This window comes from Callorhinus ursinus, unplaced genomic scaffold, assembly GCF_003265705.2.
Source record: "Callorhinus ursinus isolate GAN/ISIS: 27379988/994484 unplaced genomic scaffold, GSC_fseal_2.0 scaffold13, whole genome shotgun sequence".
Lineage (NCBI taxonomy): Eukaryota > Metazoa > Chordata > Mammalia > Carnivora > Otariidae > Callorhinus > Callorhinus ursinus.
The window spans coordinates 11864725-11884618 of NW_027397075.1; the positions used below are offsets into that span (position 1 = coordinate 11864725).

A 19894-nucleotide genomic window follows, 5' to 3' on the forward strand; every position below is an offset into this window, starting at 1 on the left:
TAAGTGCCCACGTGGCTTGTCTTTGCAGCTCATATTCTGTTTCTACTGGGCAGGAGGTGCCCTAAGGAATCTTCTGTCAGTTCTGGTAGATGTGCCTTCAAAGAAGCTTATCCCGAACTTATTTAAAAAAAAAAAAAATGCAAAAACCTTTACGTTTTCGTGCTTTCAGATTTCTGGAGTATAACTGCAATTGGTAGATCCAAGATGTAGCCTATGGGCCTGGAGAATCAGGAATGAGGAGGAAAGGGTGGGAGCTTGCAGCCAGCTGGCTCCACTCCAGGGCTGGCCTGACTGCTGCCCACCCCCCGCAGGCAGACCCCTCCAGCGGCCCTTCCCATGGCCCTCTGCCCAGGCCACCCCAAGCTGCTGGGTCAGTCCCGCCCGCCAACTGTCTCCAGCTCTGCTGGGGAGGGGCAAGGAGGAAGGGACAGGAGGAGGGTATGTGGGGGCTGGCTGCCCGAGGCTGAACCACTCGACCAGCCTCAGGCAGTGGGCCAGCCATGTCCAGCCCAGGGCTCACGCTCCTGCTCTTGCTGATGGCAACACCACCACCTCTGCAGCCCTCCTCACTGGCACCGCCAGACACCCCAGAGGGCAAGGCCGCCACCGTGGGCCTTATCCTCTCAGCGCTGGAGAGAGCCACCTCCTTCCTGAAGAAGAGGCTGCCTGAAATCAACCGAGACGGCGTGGTGGGCTTCCGGGTGCTGGAAGGTGGGTGCACTCTCATTCTCCTGGACTGGCCATCAGAAAACCAGTTCTCAGCCAGTCACCTCCTTGCTCTGCTGGAAGCCTTGCTCCTTTTGAGTGTCTTGGAGCCTTGCTATATATACTCAATTATTTTAGAAGCAAAAAGGATTCAGAAACCACATGGGAAAATATTTGGAAATTATTATTTTCCTGGGAGGAAGTGATTCGTTCGACAGTGCCAATCCTGATATGTCATGAACAAGATGGGCAGAAGGAGTGTTCCCTTTCAAGGGGCATTTATGGGAGGGCAGCTATGGACAAAACCAGGAACCCTGAAGATCAGGCTCCAACCACTCCCCCCACTTCCAGCCAAAGCCACCTGAAGGCTCCAAGAAAAGAGCCAAGTGTTTGCTCAGCTTTCAGGGATATAAGATCCTCTAGAAGAGCTGGCAGTAGGCCAAGGCAAACAGGGAACCACCCAACACACACTTCAGGTTGCAGGAAGCCCCTCTCCCAAGGCCACCTTGACCTAAGTGACAAAGAGCTGACTTGGTATCAGCCTGGGGCTCTGGCTGGCCCCCCTTTCACATCACCCCCTCTGGGTGGCCAGTGCAGCTTGCCACCCCCACCCACCCAGACTCCAGGTCCCAGCAGGAGGAGGGGCTCTGGAACAGGTCTGCTTCTGTGCCTGGCCTCCCAGTGTACTCCCCACACCCCTGAGCCTCCAGGCAGCATCGGAGACCCCCAAGATCCAAGATCCTCTCAGGCTAGGACCGGGGTCTCCATTTAATCCCAGCCCTGTCCTATAATGCCTCTAGAAATGAATAACAGTAATAAACCACAGGCCTGGCTTCCCCATTAGGCACAGGATATTTACAGAGGCCCATGAAAATGATTTTCTTTTTTTTTATTTATTTATTTGAGAGAGAGACAGTGTGTGTGTGTGTGTGTGTGTGTGTGTGTGTGTGTGTGTGTGTGTGAGAGAGAGAGAGAGAGAGAGAGAGAGCATGAGCAGGGGAGAAGGGCAGAGGGAGAGGGAGAAGCAGATTCCCCACTCAGCAGGGAGCCTGATGCAGGGCTAAATCCCAGGACCCTGAGATCATGACCTGAGCTGAAGGCAGACATAACCAATTGACCCACCCAGGCACCCTGTTTTGATTTCTGTTAAAGTCAGAAGGAATAAAAGTGAACTTTTAAATCAAGGAGAATGCTCTAATATATAACATCAACATATCCATCTTTATCCTAATACAGTCATAAGACTGTAAGACTTTAATCTATTTTTTTTCTTAAAGGAAGGGGCCCACAAAGCCTGGCATGTGGCCGGGCAAATGTGCCTTTGGATGTTACCTGGGTACTGGCTGCATGCAATCACCAAACAGCCCAGAGAGGGAAGTGCTCTGTTTTGCTCTCTCTGCAGGTGGGGACTCTGAGGCACAGAGGGTTCAGTAACCTCCCTACGCCTCACAGCTGATAGGCAGAGGGTCTAGTACTCAAATCCACCTGCTCTAACAGCCCTTGGGGGGGGTGGGCATTGCGTTGACTTTTCTGACCACCCTAGATGCCAGGCACAGCCCTGGGCTCCATCCAAGCAGTGGTTGAATAAAATTCCTGGAACAAGGCAACAGGCTTTTGTCAACAGCCGTCCCATGGACCTGTTGTTTCCTTATGGAGAGAGAAGGGAAGGGCAGGTGGTTCTCTTGGCCATGTGCTTTGTGGGGGTCCATGAGATAATAAAAGATAAGGTTAAGCACCCACTAAGCACTGGCACAATGTAGACGCTCGTGTGGGGTATTTCACTGACTTCTCCCCATAATCCTCAAAGTAAGTTCATTATGATTATCCCCTTTTTACCAAGGAGGGGACAGGCTTTAGAAAATGTCCAAGGTCACACAGCAAGCAAGTGTAAGCAGTAGGCTTAGAACCCTGCTCTGTCTGACTCAGCGCCCATTGTCTGAATCACTACAGGGTCGAGGTGGCTGGGAAGGAGGGAAGCGGCGGCCCAAGCTGACACCACACAACAGCCTTAGACCAGGGCCACCCCCTCCTCTCCTCTCCACAGCTCTGCCCTATCCCTTTGCAATAACCTACTGACGCATAACAAATTCTTCCTGAATTTAGCTGCATAAAACAACAAAATTGTTACCATCTCACCATTTCTGTTTGTCAGGAATCCAGGAACAGTTGGTCTGGGTGGTTCTGGCTCAGGGTCTCACATGGGGTTGGAGTCAAGATGTTAGCCAGGGGTGTGATCATCTGAAGGCTTGACTGGGGCCGGAGGAGCCACCCCGTTCACTCCCAGGCCTGGCAAGTTAGTGCTGGCAGGTTCCTGGAGGCCTCAGCTACTCACCATGTGACCTCGCCGTACGGCTACTTGTGTGCCCTCGTAACATGACAGCTGACATCCCCCAGAGCAAGTGACCTCAGAGAGAGCAAGGTAGAAGGCTCAACGTCTTTTACAACCAACCTTTGGAGGTCACACACCATCATTTCCCCAATTTCTTATTGGTTTCGAGGGTCAGCCCCATACAGTGCAGGAGGGGCTTGGAAGGGTGTGAAAACCAGCTGGCTGCCACAGCACTCACGTGAGGGTCCTATCTTCATTCTCAGCCTCCCGGGACAGAGAGAAGAGCTTCACGTTCTGGAGGTCCAGTAGCAACAAGATACTTGCTCATCTCCCAAATCCTTTCTGCTTGGGGCTAGGCAAGTAAACGTTGACCCTAAGAGAGAAAAGGGTCCCTCCAGCTGCCCCTGACAGCCAGGAGGGTGATCCAGAGGGTGGCAGCAGCAGCCGCACAGGCAGGGACAAACATACCACCATGAGGCCAGATTGGGTGCACCTCACTGCTGACTTGGCTACCCCTTCTGGGTGCCAGCACAATGCCCTCCACCTGAGCCAGGCAGTCCAGAACAAGTCTTTGGAAGCAGACGGCCTAAGTTCAAGTGCAGGGAGAGAACCAAGACTGGAGAAGAGTGTTACAGAGCCCATCACCCCACAAGACTTGCTTAGCACCCTCTTAAACCTCAGCCGCCCTCCCCATCAAAGTTCTCTACCTGAACTCAGGCCATCTCTTACCCTCTCAGCCCTGTGCTGAGGCTTTCCCTCACATGTCCTCTCTCGACCACCTCTTATCTCCCTACCATCACCATTTTCTCCCACCCCTGCAGAACCACTACTATTCCAAAAGGCACCTTTGTGAAAATTAGAAAAAGATGTCTCCTTCCTCAAGTCACTTGCCTGCCATCTGCTGGAAAATTGTCTTAATACATATACAAACCCATAACAGGAATATATGCTGCCCTCATGCAGTATACAACCTGTTCAACTGTACACAGCAGCTCTTCACCCAGCATCTGAATCCCTTCCTCATTCCTGTACAGCAGTGATCTCCCTAATTAATACTTATAGCTAAACTTTATTAAGTGCTTACTTTGCACTGTGGACAATGCTAAGTCCTCTCTATGCATTAGTTCATTTAATCCTTACAACCCCCCACTCTAAGAAGTAAGGATCATCATTACCCCCATTTTATAGGTGAAGCAAGTAAAATGGAAAGAAATTAAATATCTTTCTCTGGTCACCCAACAAGAAAATATTAGAGTCACAATCTGAACTCAGGCCCATCTCCAGAAATCAAACTCTTAGCTGCCAACTTCCAGCACTCTAGCCCCACCCCCATCACCCAGCTGAGCCCCACAAGGCCTAATTTCCAATAAGTTCAGCCAATTCTTTCCTCTCAGGAACTGGAGGAGGCAGAGAAGCTCACTAAGCATTATAAGTTAGGATAATCTTTCCTGTCCCAATGGTTTGTCAAATGATGGAATGAATGAAGTCTTTTCCATTCCAGTGCAGCTAAAAGGTGTTCAGGAAAAGCGGGCCCAGGACCCCCAGCTGCAGTGGCTGAGCCTGCATGTGGGGAAGCTGGTGGAAAAGTTAGTGCCTCTCCTTCACAGATCCATCTTCTACCTCAAGCTGAGTGACCCCAACTACCTAAGAGGTAATACCAGGGGGTAGAGTCCCATTACTTCAGGAACACAGCATCTGGGGGCACTCCTACCGGTGAATGGTGGGGCGGAGTGGGGGGTGGCAGGGAGTAGGAAACGTGCCTCTCCTTGTTCAGCTCACCCCAGGCTTGGGAGCCTTCATCCTAGACCAGAGGGGAGGGTCTGGTCTGTCCCAGAGAGTGGGATATCTCAAAAGTAATTCAGCCCTTTGCACACCAAATATAGCATCCTGCTAGCCTCTCATTGATCCACCTCATAAGCCTGGCGTGAATCATTCCTGAGGGTGGTAGAGGGGGGCGACTTACAAAACCAGCCCTTCATGCTTGTCCAGCCTCCTAGACTCTCAGCTTCCAGTCAGGTGTGTGGGAGTGAATGGGGAGATGATTAGCCAGCACACCCTTCCTTCTCAGCAATAGCCAGGCTGCACATGACCACACCCCAGCCCTCTCTACCTCTGATCTCCAGGTGCCCCATTCTCTCCCAGGCCTGGCCTTTAAGACCATCCCAACCTGTGTCACCCTAAAAGAAGCCCCTTGGCATCTGTTTTTGTTTTTAAGATTTTATTTATTTATTTATTTATTTGAGAGAGAAAGCATGAGATGTGGGGAGGGGCAGAGGAAGAGGGAGAGGGAGAAGCAGACTCCCCGCCTAGCAGGGAGCCAGACTCCAGGCTCGATCCCAGGACCTTGGGATCATGACCTGAGCCGAAGGCAGAAGCTTAACCGACTGAGCCACCCAGGCACCCCAATTCCTACTGATTTAAAAAAAAAATTTTTTTTTAGAAGAGGAGCTTCCTGAGTGTTTCAAACATAATGTGCAACCAGCAGGCAAGGCTCAGAGTCCTGAGCAGGCTTGTGTGTGGTCAGGGCTACCTGGGCAGGGACACCCAATTCCTGGGCTTGGGCTGCAAGAGCCTGGGTGCAGTTAGGCAAGGCATGGCCCACTGCTCCTGGGTGTTTTCCCCTCACCCCACCTCTCTACCAGAGTTCCAGCCAATCATCCAACCTGGGTTTTGGAAGCTTCCGCATGCCTGGACCAGCACAGATGCTTCCATAGTCTACCCCACGTTTGAACCACAGGACTCCTTCTCAGAGGAACGCAGTGACTCGTGTCTGGTGCAGCTGCTGGGAACAGGGTGGGCCCCCTGCACTTGCCCCGCTTCCCAAAAGCCCAAAACCACTTGCTCCCTGCTTGTCCTCCTGTCCCACCTGCTCTCCAAGTCCCTGTGTGAAACCAGGCACAGCCACCACCCCCCTAGCCAACCAGACACCAACCTCTCCCACCCTCATTGCACCTAAGCTGCCCCCCACTCCCCAAACATCCACCCCATTCCCTGCACCTCCCCCCCCCGCACCCCATTGGTCTCTCACACCAAAGGGATCCTTTCAAAAAACATATCTGGGTCCAGGTCGAAAATGGCGGCGGCGTCTGTGTCTCGGCTGTCTGGGCTGCTAGGTCGGTCCGGGGCACAGCTGGGGCGTTCCATGTCGAGTGGCGCCCACGGCAAGGAGGGCTCAGCTCGCATGTGGAAGGCTCTCACCTACTTCATAGCGCTCCCTGGCGTGGGTGTGAGCATGCTGAATGTCTTCCTGAAGTCGCGTCACAGAGAGCACGAGAGACCCGAGTTCGTCGCCTACCCCCATCTCCGCATCAGGTCCAAGCCCTTTCCCTGGGGAGATGGTAATCATACTCTATTCCATAACTCTCACGTGAATCCACTTCCAACCGGCTATGAAGACGAATAGAGAGAACCTGGACCACCACCCAGTGGGGACCACAGCACTGGTTTGGACCATGACTCTGCACACAGACCAAGAAGTCTATGGGACCTTAAGCTCACCTTCCTTACTTGTATCAAATGATGACCAGTATACTGATCTTCCATCCCTTTGCTTATGGCAGGAGATGGCTTAAATAAATAACTTAGATTGGTCCAAAAAAAAAAAAAAAACCATATCTGAACATCCCTCCCCCAGTGTGAAGCTTCCTGTTGTTCTCAGAACAAAGCCCCAGCTCCTGCTGCCCTTCCAGGTCTCCAGGCCCCTCTAAACCAGCCCCTGGGGCTCTTGTCAGACTCCCAAAAGGACCTACTCTGTCCCACTTCTAAACCTTTTCTGTGCCCGGCTGGCATTTGTGGGCCTCCTCCCACACTGCCCCACCCCACCCCCCGCCTAAGTAACCCTGCTTACACTTCAGGGCCACCTCCAGCATCCTTCCTCCAGAACCTTCCCTGACCCCACTGCACAAGGCTGACCTCCCAGAATAGGTGGGCTCTCCTAGCACCACTGGTAGCCATAGATACAATTTACATTTGTCTAGGGTTCTGCCTCCCTCCCTGGGCTGTAGGTCTCTGCAAGCAGGAGTAGAGCCTAGTTAAGTTCACCATTTCATCCTGCTGTGCAGTAGGCTTGGAGCCAGGCCTGAATCAGCCCTAGGTTCAGAGAACTGCTGTACAGGGCAGTGACGGGAAAGACCGTACTTGGGAGTCCCACGTCACAGCCCACTGGAGCTCACCCAACCCAGGATAACTCCAGGGTCACCTCCCCTGTGCTGGGGTACTGATTTAGCAAATCAAGACACAGTACACCTGTGTGCTATCCAGCAACCCCTTGTGCAGCTGGGTGCCTGGAACCTACTGGGGTTCTAATAACTAGTGGGGGAACGGGGACCAGGGAAGACTCCCTGTCCTCAGGCTTCCTTTAGGGCACCCTTCTCTAGGGCCTGAACCGCTTCTTCCCCAGGACAGCCAGCCAGCCCTGCAGGCTCTCAGACTTCTGCAGGACCCTCATGACCAAGCCCGGCTGCTCAGGCTACTGCTTGTCCCACCAGTTGCTCTTCTTCCTCTTTGCCAGAATGGTAAGTGCCCGGCGTGGGCCAGCCATGCACATAGAGGAGAGAGAAAGAGAAAAAGGGGCTTGTGGCAGTGTGGTTTGTATGCTACACACCAGGAAAATAAGCAGGGTTTTGGACTTATGCTTTGGACATCAGGAGGGAGAAGAGTAGCCTGCCATCTCTCCGATATAACATTGAACCAAACTAGGGGTGGGGGGGGCAGGATTTGGGATTCTCGTTGGACAGATCGAATTGCATGCTAAACTAGGTCGTAGGCATCAGGAAAACAAAGAGAAAGAGTAAAAGAGAAGCAGCAGAAAGAACTCAGTAAACAATAACAAATGGAAAAGGATTTAGAACATCTGGTCCATCAGCAGCTTCTAGAAAACCAAACCAAGACAAACCAGCCCCACACCCACCTCTGCAGCACCCAATGCTCTTCCAAGCCCAAGAGCTCAAATTTCACTAAATAATGATAATTTTTAAACATATGTGTTTCCCCATATAGAAAGGTAAGGCTCATTATCTCCATTGAAAGAGGTTATTCCATGTGCGGAAATTCTTAGCTGAGTACTTAATGTTTTAGGTAAGTTTTTTAAAAAAAAATTATTTATTTGCAAGCTGTCACTATCCAGTATTTCTGTAAATAGAATAAAAATCAAATTATGAGGAAAATTATTTTATTAGATTCGACAGGTAGAAAGCTACACATTGTTACAGAAATTGCCAAAGCCCCTTCTCATCTCCTGTCCTGTCCCTGAGACCAGTCCATGGTCCACACTTTGAGCAGCACTGAAGCTAGCCAGCTGGCTTAGCCTGGAATCTGAATGTGACAGCAGCTAATGGCTATAACGCTCCAGTGTCAGGCCTGTGTTGGGCACTTCCTAATTATGGTACCACCCATCCAAGTGAGCACCTCTGGTGCAGATCCCAGACACATCGCCCCTTCCCTGTGGCTAAGACCCTTGAGGCTCAGAAAAGTTAACTTAGCAAGCTAAGGTCACACAGCTCGAGTGGCTGAGCCAGGACTCAAACCCAGCTCTTTCTGATCCCCCCCACCCCGCCGCCCCGGGACAGAGCCCCAAGCAGTCCAGGGGTGTAGATGGGGAAGAAATCCTGGGAAAAGGGGAAAGAACTGCCCCAAAGACAGCCACCTACCAGACCATCTGAGAACTACAAGTCTTCCCCTATAGCAGAGTGCAGGTCTGTCACCCATCCTTCTGGCTGTTTGTTCCCCTCAGAAGGGATGCACAGGGGGACTGTTCTGCCAGAGCCAGCACTACATGAACCTCTTTTGTGCCAACATGATGGACCTGAACCGGAGAGCTGAGGCCATCGGATATGCCTACCCGACCCGGGACATCTTCATGGAGAACAGTGAGCCCTGGCATTCCTCTCTAGGAACAAAGCAGAGGGGTGTGCCCGCACGCACGCACACACACACACACACACACACAAACACACACAGTAGGGCTGCCAGATTTAGCAAATAAAAATACAGGATGCCCAAGTAAATTTGAACTTCAGATAAACTGAATATATATTTTTAGTATAAGTTTATCCTGAACATTCCCTGGGATATGTGTATGCTTTAAAATTTGCATTTGTGTTTATTGGACACTCAAATTTAACTGGGCATCCTATATTTTATCTGCCATGATGTGACTGCTTCCTGCCCCGAAAGGCTGACCTAGTGATGGAGCTCTGGACTGACAGGCTAGCTCAGGGATGAGGCAGAAAAGGGGTCTCTGAGCAGCTGCTCCTTGGCTTGGGTGTCTAGATCCCTCTACTGACCCTCTTTTTTTTTTTTAAGATTTTATTCATTTATTTGACAGAGAGAGACACAACGAGAGAGGGAACACAAGCAGGGGGGAGTGGGAGAGAGAGAAGCAGGCTTCCCGCCGAGCAGGCAGCCCAATGTGGGGCTCGATCCCAGGACCCTGGCATCATGACCTGAGCCGAAGGCAGACACTTAACAACTGGGCCACCCAAGCGCCCCCTGACCCTGACTCTTAAGGGACTCCCATGAAGGCCCTAAATGGGAGGCAGGACCTAGCCTGGCAGCTGCCTTCTTCCAGCCACTGCACTGAGTACCCACCCACTGGCGGGAGGAGGCAGGGGGCACTGTGCACCCTTGGGCAGTGGGAGCAGGTGGGTCTGGGGGGCAGGCCTGTAGAGGACCTTTTGCTTCCAGTCATGTTCTGTGGAATCGGTGGCTTCTTGGATTTCTACAATCTCCGGTAGCTGGAGGCCATTCTCAACTGGCAGAAGCCACAGGAAGGATACTTCAGGAGGCCTGGTGAGCTGCACTTCCACCCTGGCTGGGAGATTTTATTTTTAAGATTTTATTTATTTATTTATTTGAGAGAGAGAGCATGAGCTGTGGGGAGGGACAGAGGGAGAGGGAGAGGGAGAAGCAGACTCCCCACCTAGCAGGGAGCCAGACTCCAGGCTCGATCCCAGGACCTTGGGATCATGACCTGAGCCGAAGGCAGAAGCTGGTAGGGAGGCTGGTAGGGGGCTGGGTTTCCAGGCCGAGTGAAGAAAGGTGATACAGTGGTCTTAATGGCTCAGAGAGAGATTCTCAACATGTATATGCATGCAAACACACATGTGAACACATGCATACGGAAATGGGCTTAGACCTTTGGAAGCCAAAATTTTGCAGGGCGGGAGACAGTCTCATTGGAAGGTGTTGGCCCCCTGCACCTGCATGAACAAATCTATTGCTTCAGTGAGTATTCCCTGAGCACCTGCTCTGTGCCAGACACTGTTCTAGGCTCCAGGGAATACTAGGGCCCTGAAGAAGAGAGGCAGAAACCATCTAAATTAACCAATAAGTGAGATAATTGCAAGTTCTGATAAGGGCTGTGAAGGAGACAACACGCTGAGAAAGAAAAGAATATGGAAGATGGTTCTTTGGGCGGGAGTATTCAGGGGAGACGTCTGGAGCAGGTAACATAGAAGTAGAGGCAGAGAGGACACAGCCCCTTTCCAGCTGTGTGACACTGGGCAGCTGGTCCTCTTTGCAGTAAGTCACTTCACCTTGCTAAGCCTTGATTTCCTCATCTGTCAAAAAATTAGTATAATAATCTCCTTCCTGAGCTGTGAGTAGACATAATACGTGGGAAAGCACCTGTCCTGTGCATGGTACAGAGGAGGCTCCCAATAAATGCTGAAGCTTGGGATGCTCAAGGAGGCAAATCTTTTGAAATAAGAGCATCTGTTCTCAAAATTGAGGAGTCGATAAAATGCAGATTATCAGGCCCCCAGACCTACAGATTCAGCAGGTAGAAGGTGGGCCTGTGGAACTTGCATTTTTAAGAAGCTCCTCCTGCTGTTCTGATGTGGGTGGTTGGGGGACTACACCTGGAGAAACATCAGTAGATGACATATTTAGGCAGTGTGTAAGGATCTGCAGACAGGCACTCAAGGAACCTTCTGTAAGGACCTCCAGATTCAAGAGAAGACCTGAGCTGCTTGAGGTGTGAGGGGGAGGAAGTTTGGTGAGTAATGTGTGAAAACCCATCTCAAGAAGGTCACTTTCCAACTCTTCTCCCAGCTGCTGAAGATGAAGAATTATCAAAAGCCGTTCAACGCCAACAGCATGTTTTGAGAAGAGTGAAGAGGCGAGAAAAACAATTTACAGGTAATGAAAATACCCGGGGCCTTCTGGGCATGAAACCAAGACACCCCAGAAAGGCTGCACACAGAAGATTGACCTCAGTGGAAATGTACCTTGCCATCCCTTCAGGGCCAGGTCTGGGAAGTGGAGGGGAGGGTAAGAAGTGGGAGTCCAAAGACCTTGTCTCCACGGAAAGGAACATAAAAGTTTCAGCATGTTACTGAAAATCACAGAGATCACCCCCTCTCTGTCAAGGTCAAGTCAGGAAACCAGAACCTGCACCAGGAACTTGAGGCAGAGGGAATTTAATGGAGGGAACTCTTCTCAGAGGTGTTGCAAGAGGTGAACCCAGAAAAGTGAGAAAACCCAGAGATTAACCACTGCAAGAAGCCACTACTCTCCCTGGAGGCAGAGCTGGAGGGACTGTGGAGCAAGGTGGTTGGACATGGAGGAGGCAAAGATGGGGAGAAATACCCCATCTTCGGCCCTCTTTCAGCCTGTGTCTGCTATTGCTCAAACCTAACCAGAAGGTGATGAGCAAGGCATCCTGGGAAATGTAGTTTGGAAGGGTCAGTGCACTGTGGTTTGAAGCAAAAAAGGGCAGGAGGGAATCTGAGCCAACAGGCAAGTGACCATTGCCATCCCCACGGCCATATGTCCGGATGTCCCCAGCTTACACCTCTTGTCCTGGAGCCATTATGAATAGTGGCCCCTTTCCTCCCCAAAGTGTCCTGGTTGAGATGATAACTTATGTGATCAGCCCACCAGTGTAGAGAAACCAAGAATCAGATATGGTTATATGGAGAAAGGAAGAAAGGCAAGATTTAATATGGGAGGGAAGGAGGGATAAAGAAGGAAGAGAAGACCTGATTCATTTTTTTATTAATAAAAAATAAATAACTGCAAGACAGAAGCAGGAGGTAGAATAGCCAGCCCCCTTAGGAGATGCCCAGCATACGTTGGTGAACGATCCCAATAACTAAATGTCTCCCCGTGAGCCCCACTGTAGCCTCATCATCTGCCTGCAGGTAGACAAGAGAAGGGAGTGGAAGCCCAAATCCAAAGGCTGGGCTGGGGAAGGGAGAGAAGTTCTCAGGAGACTTCCAGAGGCCCCTGACACAGGGGGCTGTGGCTACCCATGGCCAGCTGGTAGGCTGCCCCCTAGAGGCAGACAGATGGACCATAGGACCGACCTGAGGGCTGGAGAGGGAGCTGCAGAAAGGCCCAAGGTCCTTCTTGGGCCCCTGCAGATTGACAAGTCTGGAAAACTGCCCAGGAGGGAGTGGTGCTTTCTCTCCTTCTGGTGCACACCTCCTGCACACCCATGGACCAGGGGGCAGCCAGCGTGGAGATTTGGAGCACAGGATTTGAAATCATGCTGTCAGAGTTCGAATCCGCTTCTTCCTCACAGTGGGGGTCACTCAACCTCTCTGAGCCTCAGTTTCTTTATCTGTAAGATAGGGACCTAACAGTGCCTCCTTCATAGAGCTGTTGGGGGTTAGTATCAGATCACTGTACAAAGCACGCTCCATGGTATTTGGCATATGACAGCGTGAGCTGCTGGGGTGGGTAATTAGCCTTCTTGAAACCTGCATTCTCCCTCCCTCCAAAGGCCCTAGCTAGGGTCCTTCCCTTCTTCAAGACTGTGCAGGGAGAGAAAAGTCCTGGCTCCCTCCCACCTGCTCAGAAACACAGGATGGGTGGCCTACTTTGGGTTTAGGGAACTAAGTAACATCTAAGGGGTTCTTGTCTCAGGCCGGTGTCAGGCAGGTGCTCACGGTCACCTGGGACCAGGCAAGACTAAGGCAGCAATGACAGAGGCTATCAAGGTCAAAAAATGAGCTGTGGAGCCCCCAGGGATGTGGAGCTCAGCTCTGCTACCTGAGCCTCAGTTTCCCTGTCTGCAAAAACAGGCAATAGGGTGCTGTCCTAGAAGGTCTCACGCAGGGCCTGAGAGCAAGGGGAGGTGGGAAGGAGCTAGACAAGGGTGTGGCCTCAGGTCAGATCCCAGGGGAGGGGAGCTCTGGAGTGGAAATCGTACCTGAGTCACCCCCTTGAGATGGAAGGCGGGGCTTTTGTGTCCTGTATTAGTAAGGCACTGGGAGGAGGCATAACCTCCCTGAGGAGAAGGCTCCAACTGGCTGGGGTCATTTTTCTGGAGAAGGGAGTCATTAGTGGCCAGCGCTCATAGCAGCTGGTGGACGGGTGCCTGGCCCAGGATCTGGCTGGCTGGGGAAGCATCCGAAAAGCATTCATAATGGAACTGTGGCCACCGCACAGTAGTCACAGGGAGGACTCTCTCTCTCCCCAGATGGCTGTTCCTCCCACAAGACAGCCATGGCTATGGCAGCCCAGGGGGGCTTCCTCTACGTCCCGGCTAAATACCCCCCATCAAATGGAGAGCTGTGGCAGTCCACACTGGTGCCACCACAGTCGCTGAGACAAATGTTTCCACACCTGCCACTGGAAGATGAAATGGATGCCAGATGCCATTAGGCAATCCTTCCTCCCTTAAATCCTGGGTGCCTGGGCCATGCCCTGACAAGGAGGCAGCAGAAGCAATGAGTAGCAAAGCAACCCAGCTTCATCCCCTCGGGGAGCAGGCCCAGGGAAGGCGATGTGGGGATGGATCCAGGCATGGGATCCAGGCGTGGAAGCAGATGAATAAATTTAGAGTGCAATTGAGTCGTGTTTCTCAGCCTGGGGACAACTTCTAGGGCTCTGTTTCAAGTCACCACACAAACTCCAAGGAGATCCATAACCTGAGTCTTAAAGGCAATTTGTTCAGATGTCAATGACTGCATCTTTCCCAGTGGGAGAAATAAGGGTCTCTGAATGTAACAGTTCGAGTCATGACCAAACTTGAGATATGGTCACAAACGGCAGCACATAAAATGTTTATATCCGCGCGAGGAACTCTACAGTACCATGTCGCATCCTGTCATGGCCGTGTCATTTTACAAAAGGCAGCGTGGCATCATGGGTAATGGTGCAGCTCTGTGCCCAGGCTCCCTGAGTCCAAATCCCAGCTGTCCCGCTAATTAGCTGTGTCCTCGGGCAAGGTCATTTAGCGTCTCTGTGACTGTTTCCTCGTCAGTACAATTGTGATAACTACAGCACCTGCCTTAGGATTACTTGCAGTGCTGTGACCATCACCTTTGTAGGGTACTGAGAACCACTCCTATAACATAGTAAGAGCCAGGTGAGTGTTACCTGCTGCCACAGCAGGGATGATGTCACATTTCCTGGAGGGCTTGTCCCTGAGGCAGTGGGCATAGAGAGCTGACTTGTCAACTTTTCTCTTATTCCCAGCTTGTACTTCTTCCCTCATGTGCTGCTTCAGTGTGAGTAAATCTGAACATGTCAACTAGAGTTCTTTTAATTAATTCATCTGATTTACTGAAGTACAGCTGACATACAATCCCCTGGAACTCTGACACTAATCTACTGTTGGAGGAAAGACCTTCTGGAACATTATCACGGGTCCAGGTACTGTCTGTGATGCAGATTTCAGGCTATGGACAGACACATGTCAAAAGGAGACTGGGGTAGAAAAATCAGCTAAAAACCCAGTCCTTTGGACTGGAAGGTTCTTTAAGTCCATCATCTTGCTTTGCTTCAAAGTGAAAAATAGTTGTCGATCATCCCTATGTGACAATTGCACTGTATTTGAGAATCTGAACTCAAACACCCGTGCTCCTTCTGTGCTCAGCTAAATAATCTGGTTGGGGCAGTGGTTCTTCTAAATCTTTCTCTTGGGAGTTAGTCCCTTCTGTCTAATCCTCTTTGCTGGTGCCCTTGAATGCGTTCCTGAAAGTGCTATTAAGTTGTCAGGCACACAGAAATGGTCCTGGATTTCGCTGAGAAGTTTGACTTGCTTTTAAGTTGCTAGTTTTCTTGAGGAACCAAGGGCCAGAATTTAATACCTACTTGGCACTCCATATGCTTCAAGGATTTCTTCCACACTGCGTCACAAACCAAAGTTTACCAAGATAGGCACACAGCCTAGAGATGGGTGGGCAGCACATAACGGATTAGGGGGGATTATGCCTTACCCCCCTGTCCTTCCTGCATTCGGGATGGATTAGTCACTGGAGCCTGACATTGATACATTTTTAGAAGGTTTAATTTACCAAACTAGGACGGGGGTTGGGGGGAGGCGATAACTCTAGCAGAAATCTGGGTTTATAAGCCACTTTCAGGAAAAGGGAATCCTAATGCAAAGTGGGACATAGGAAGAAAAATTTGCAAGATGAACCCCACTTGAATTGTCACGTCTTTGGGTTACAATTGCGGTAGGGCACTAAGAAGAGGTAAAAATACCAATGGATGAGTCTTTTCACCACTCCCCCACCCCAGACCTTAGCCTCTCAATGAAGATGAATCCCATGAGCATTTAACATGATGTGGAGGTGAGCCTTAACTTCTTGTATTCTAAACACCCAGCACTGGCTCACTTCCTAGAGGAGTTTCTCAATGTGTGGTCTGTGGCCACTGGCATTAGGACCAGCTTGAGGAATCTTAAACATGCAGATTCTCGGGCGCCTGGGTGGCTCAGTCAGTTAAGTGTCTGCCTTCGGCTCAGGTCATGATCCCAGAGTTCCAGGATCCGGATAGTGTCCTGCATTAGGCTCCCTGCTCAGCAGGGAGTCCACTTCTCCCTCTGACCCTCTCCCCCTCATGCTTTCTCTCTCTCTCTCTCTCTCAAATAAATAAAATCTTTAAAAAACAAACAAACATGCAGATTCTCTAGCCCTGCCCCTAGAGATTCTCATTCAGACCCCAGGAGGGGGCCTGGGGACATGCCTCCTTGGCAAGCTCCCAAGGGATGCTGATGCTCGCCAAGGCTGAGAACTGTGGGGTCCTCAAGGCCTGGACCTGTATGACATCAGGTGGTAGATAAAGGGAACACCTACAGCTGGCACCGGGGCAGTGGCCTCGATTATGCATTCAGAGGTATAAGTGATGTCCCTCCTCTACCCTGCAAGATTCTTTTGGCTGGTCTGGAAATTAAGTTGACATGAGACAAATTAACAGGAGAAAAACAAACAAACAAAAAAGTTTAATAATGTGATACTGCCTGTCTACATGAGAGGCCCAGGAAAACGAGTAACTCCCTGCAGTTGCCTAAGCCATCACCCTAAATACCATTTCCAGCTAAAGACGAGAGAAGATATTGGGGGTGGGAGGTCAGTTATGGGAGGTTACTGGGGAAAGCACGGTAAACAAGAGTAGATTTAAGTCCATGCTGTCTCTATTGATAACAGTTTCTAGAGATTTAGGGTCAGCCATCTCCCTCTTTCCCGTAATGAGACGAAAACACACTTACAAAAGGGTAAATTCTGTTTTCAGAGCTTCCCTTGTGTCTGCAGTTTCTTAAAAATAACCAGCTTAAGATAATCAGTATGCCAAAGACGCATATCTTGGGGTGGCAAAATTTGCTCCCCTACACCCTCCTTGGTGCTCACACTCACCCCACTGTGACTTTAAGTGCTCCAGCAATGTTCCTGTCAAAAGTGTGTTCCCGATAGGCCCCTCGCTCAAGATAAAAATGTCCCCTGTAAAAGAGTACTTCTGTTAAATAAATCATTGTGTTTTTAAAGTACGTCCCTTTTTATTTATTATTTATTTATTTGTTTATTTATTTATTTGACAGAGACAGAGACAGCAAGAGAGGGAACACAAGCAGGGAGGGTGGGAGAGGGAGAAGCAGGCTTCCTGCAGAGCGGGGAGCCTGATGCAGGGCTCGATCCCAGGACCCTGGGATCATGACCTAAGCCAAAGGCAGCCACTTAATGACTGAGCTACCCAGGCACCAGGGTACCAAAGTACTTCCCTTTAAGATGTAAATACGTACAGGAAAAGTTGTGAGCTCAAACTTCAGAACAAGCTGCCTCCTCTACTAACATCTGTGTCACCCTGGGTCAGTAGCTTGCCCTCTCTGTACCGCCAACTTTTCTGTATAATGGGTAGCACAATAACATCCAACTTCTAGGATTCCTGAGATAAAATGGGGCACGGTAAGCCCCTCACACAGTGTTTGAGGCTTAAATGAGCTCAGTGGCTGTTAGCATTGAGTTTTCTCAGAAAACCCAGCATCCACACCACCTCTGCCTCTGGGGTTTTATCAGTCAACTATCATTTACGAGCAAAGGATGTCATTCCCTGGCAAATACTCCATCCATCCCTTCAATAAATAGTGACTGAGAACTTACTGTGTGCTAAGTTGTGCTCTGGGCATGGGAGATGCAGCTGAGAACAAACAAGGGCCCTGTTCCCATCATTTAAGAAATATCCGTGAAGTGCCTACTGTGTGCCGAGGACTATGCAAAGTATCAGGGGAAAGTAGTGAAAAGCAGACATGGTCTCTGTCCTCAGAGATGACAGTCAAGGCGGGAGAGACATTAAGAAGCAGCTATAATCAGGGGGTGCCTGACTGTCTCAGTCGGTGGAGCACGGAACCCTAGATCTTGGGGTTGTGAGTCTGAGTCCCACGTTGGGTGTGGAGATTACTTAAAAATAAAATGAAATTTAAAAAAAGAAAGTTATAATCAAGCAGATTGCACCTGTGATGGGAAAGACTGGGTGCATGGCCTGGACATGGTATTCTTCCCTCAACCGACAAACTGACAGGGACGTCATTTTGGAATGTTGGTGAGGTCCGGAGCTGACGGCCAAGAAAGAACTCTTGAGACATCTTTGGTGCAAAAAGGTGGTTTTATTAAAGCACAGGGACAGGGCCCGTGGGCAGAAAGAGGGGCTGCACCAGAGTTGTGACGAATAGCTGATTATATACTTGGAAGTGAGGGAGGTAAGGACAAAGGGAGATGTCCAAAAGCACTTTCATATGCTAAAGATTTACAGACACTGGAGGCCTGACTATTCCTGAGTTAAAGTTGTTTTTCCTTCTAGTAAGGCGTTAACATGAAGATAGTTGGGGGCTTCCTGGAGAAATGCTATACTCTGCCTGCCTCAGGTCCTGGTCCATGGGCTGCAGCCATGTCCTGCAAGGCTCTGGCCCCTGAGCTCCCACACCTACCCCTTTTCCTTTCCCTCAATGTCTCAGTCTAAATGGGCTTAGAGAGGCCTTCCCTGCCACTCCCCTTCTTTCTCCAACCTGCTTCTTCCCACCACACTTGTGTTGTTTACTATCTGTCTCTGCAAGGGCAGGACTGGTCTGTCTGTTTCATCAGCATCTAGCACATAGGAGGAGCTCAATCTGTTCAATCTACAAATGACTGTGGAACCCAGATGAGGAAGCTGAGAGAAGACAAAGGCACCTAACGAAGGGTAAATGTGAGCAGAGGAGAAAGCACTGAGTTAGTTAGCTGGTATGGCTAGAACTGTGGGCTTGGGCTTAGGAAGATAAACCAAGGCATGTTAAAATTTTTAAATAAGAGTCTAAGCAAAAATCAATTCGAATTGGGCAGTACCAAATTGAAGTGGAAATGAGCCAGGGGAAAGACCTCTACTGAGATAGTGAGAAAGTGAAGAAAGGAAATTGATTCCCTATACCTTAATGCCTAGTTGGCTGTTAGTTGAAGCCGTTTGCAATTGGTCATCCTTAGCATTTTGATTTCATAACCTTGAGGCATTTACAGGCTTAGGTTTTGGTTTGCTTCTTTTTTTTAATTATTTAAATTCAATTTAGTTAACATATACTATATTAGTTTCAGGGGTAGAATTTAGTGATTCATCATTTGCATACAACACCCAATGCTCATTACATCAAGTGCCCTCCTTAGTGCACATCTTGGTTTGCTTCTGTAGGCAGTGTTAAAGGAAAAAAAAAAAAAAAAAAAAAAAGACGGGTGCCTGACCAGCTTAGTCATAGATCATGCAACTCTTTGATCTCAGGGTTCTGAGTTCAAGCCCCACATTGTGTGGAGAGTTAGTTTTTTTAAAAAAGTAAAAAAGAGAGACAACAGGCCCCAAATGGAGTAACATATGCCAAGCCCCATGTCAGCCAACCAAGACTTAATATCTGACTTAACTACAGTTTCAGACTCTTCCAGGAATGAAACCTTTAACCAGTCAGTTACCTGGTCAGCACTAGTGAAGTCATCTGCACCAAAGGCCCTTGTCCTTCCCTCAAAGGAAGGTGACCTTGCCTGAAACAATCCACTCTGCCCTTTCTGCCGATGAAAGCCTTTCATTTTGCACAGCTCTTTGGAGCTTCTTTCTATTTGCTAGATGGGATGCTGCCTAATTCGTTGAATAAAGTCAATTTAATCTTTAAATTTACTCAGTTGACTTTTGTCTTTTAATAGCAGCCATGGCATAAAGCCACATCAATCTAATGGTCTCTTTGTTTAATTAATAGGCTGCTCAGCAAATGGAGAATTTCCATGGGACTTACGCGCTTAGATATTATGTGCTTGCTAGGTGTTTGTCAAAGGAGTGACAAAGTTGGGAGGAGACCGAAGGTCAGAACTCTCTAGAGACTGCCTGTACCTACACCTCCCAGTTGAAGTAGAGAAAAAGAGGACTTCCGGGGACAGGGAAGCTGGTCGCAGGTCTGGGCTTATTTGCTAAAGACTTTTTGCAGCCTGTATGTAAAGATTAGAAAGACATCATCCCTTCACATCAATATGATGAGGAAGCAAAAGGCAAGCTGAGGACAAAGCGCAAGCTGAGATCCCACAACACCCTCCCCACCTCCCACCCACCTCCTCCCTGGACTCCAGGTGGGAAAGTGTGACCTTACTCCAGAAACTCCCAACTGTCTTAATGTTAATGATTTGC

The 19894-nt window shown here is 49.7% G+C and overlaps 1 protein-coding gene and 1 pseudogene across 1 annotated transcript; both read left to right on the top strand.

The window, feature by feature from the left end:
* Window positions 1-500: 500 nt before the first annotated feature.
* CUNH16orf89 (chromosome unknown C16orf89 homolog) lies at window positions 501-13665 on the top strand. The gene is given in 8 exon segments (XM_025859082.2): window positions 501-711; window positions 4536-4685; window positions 5677-5827; window positions 7434-7548; window positions 8766-8901; window positions 9719-9823; window positions 11087-11173; window positions 13461-13665. Coding segments are annotated over 8 exon segments (1140 nt in total). The 3' UTR covers window positions 13646-13665.
* LOC112813857 (cytochrome c oxidase subunit 6A1, mitochondrial pseudogene) lies at window positions 6099-6631 on the top strand (annotated as a pseudogene).
* Window positions 13666-19894: the final 6229 nt, after the last annotated feature.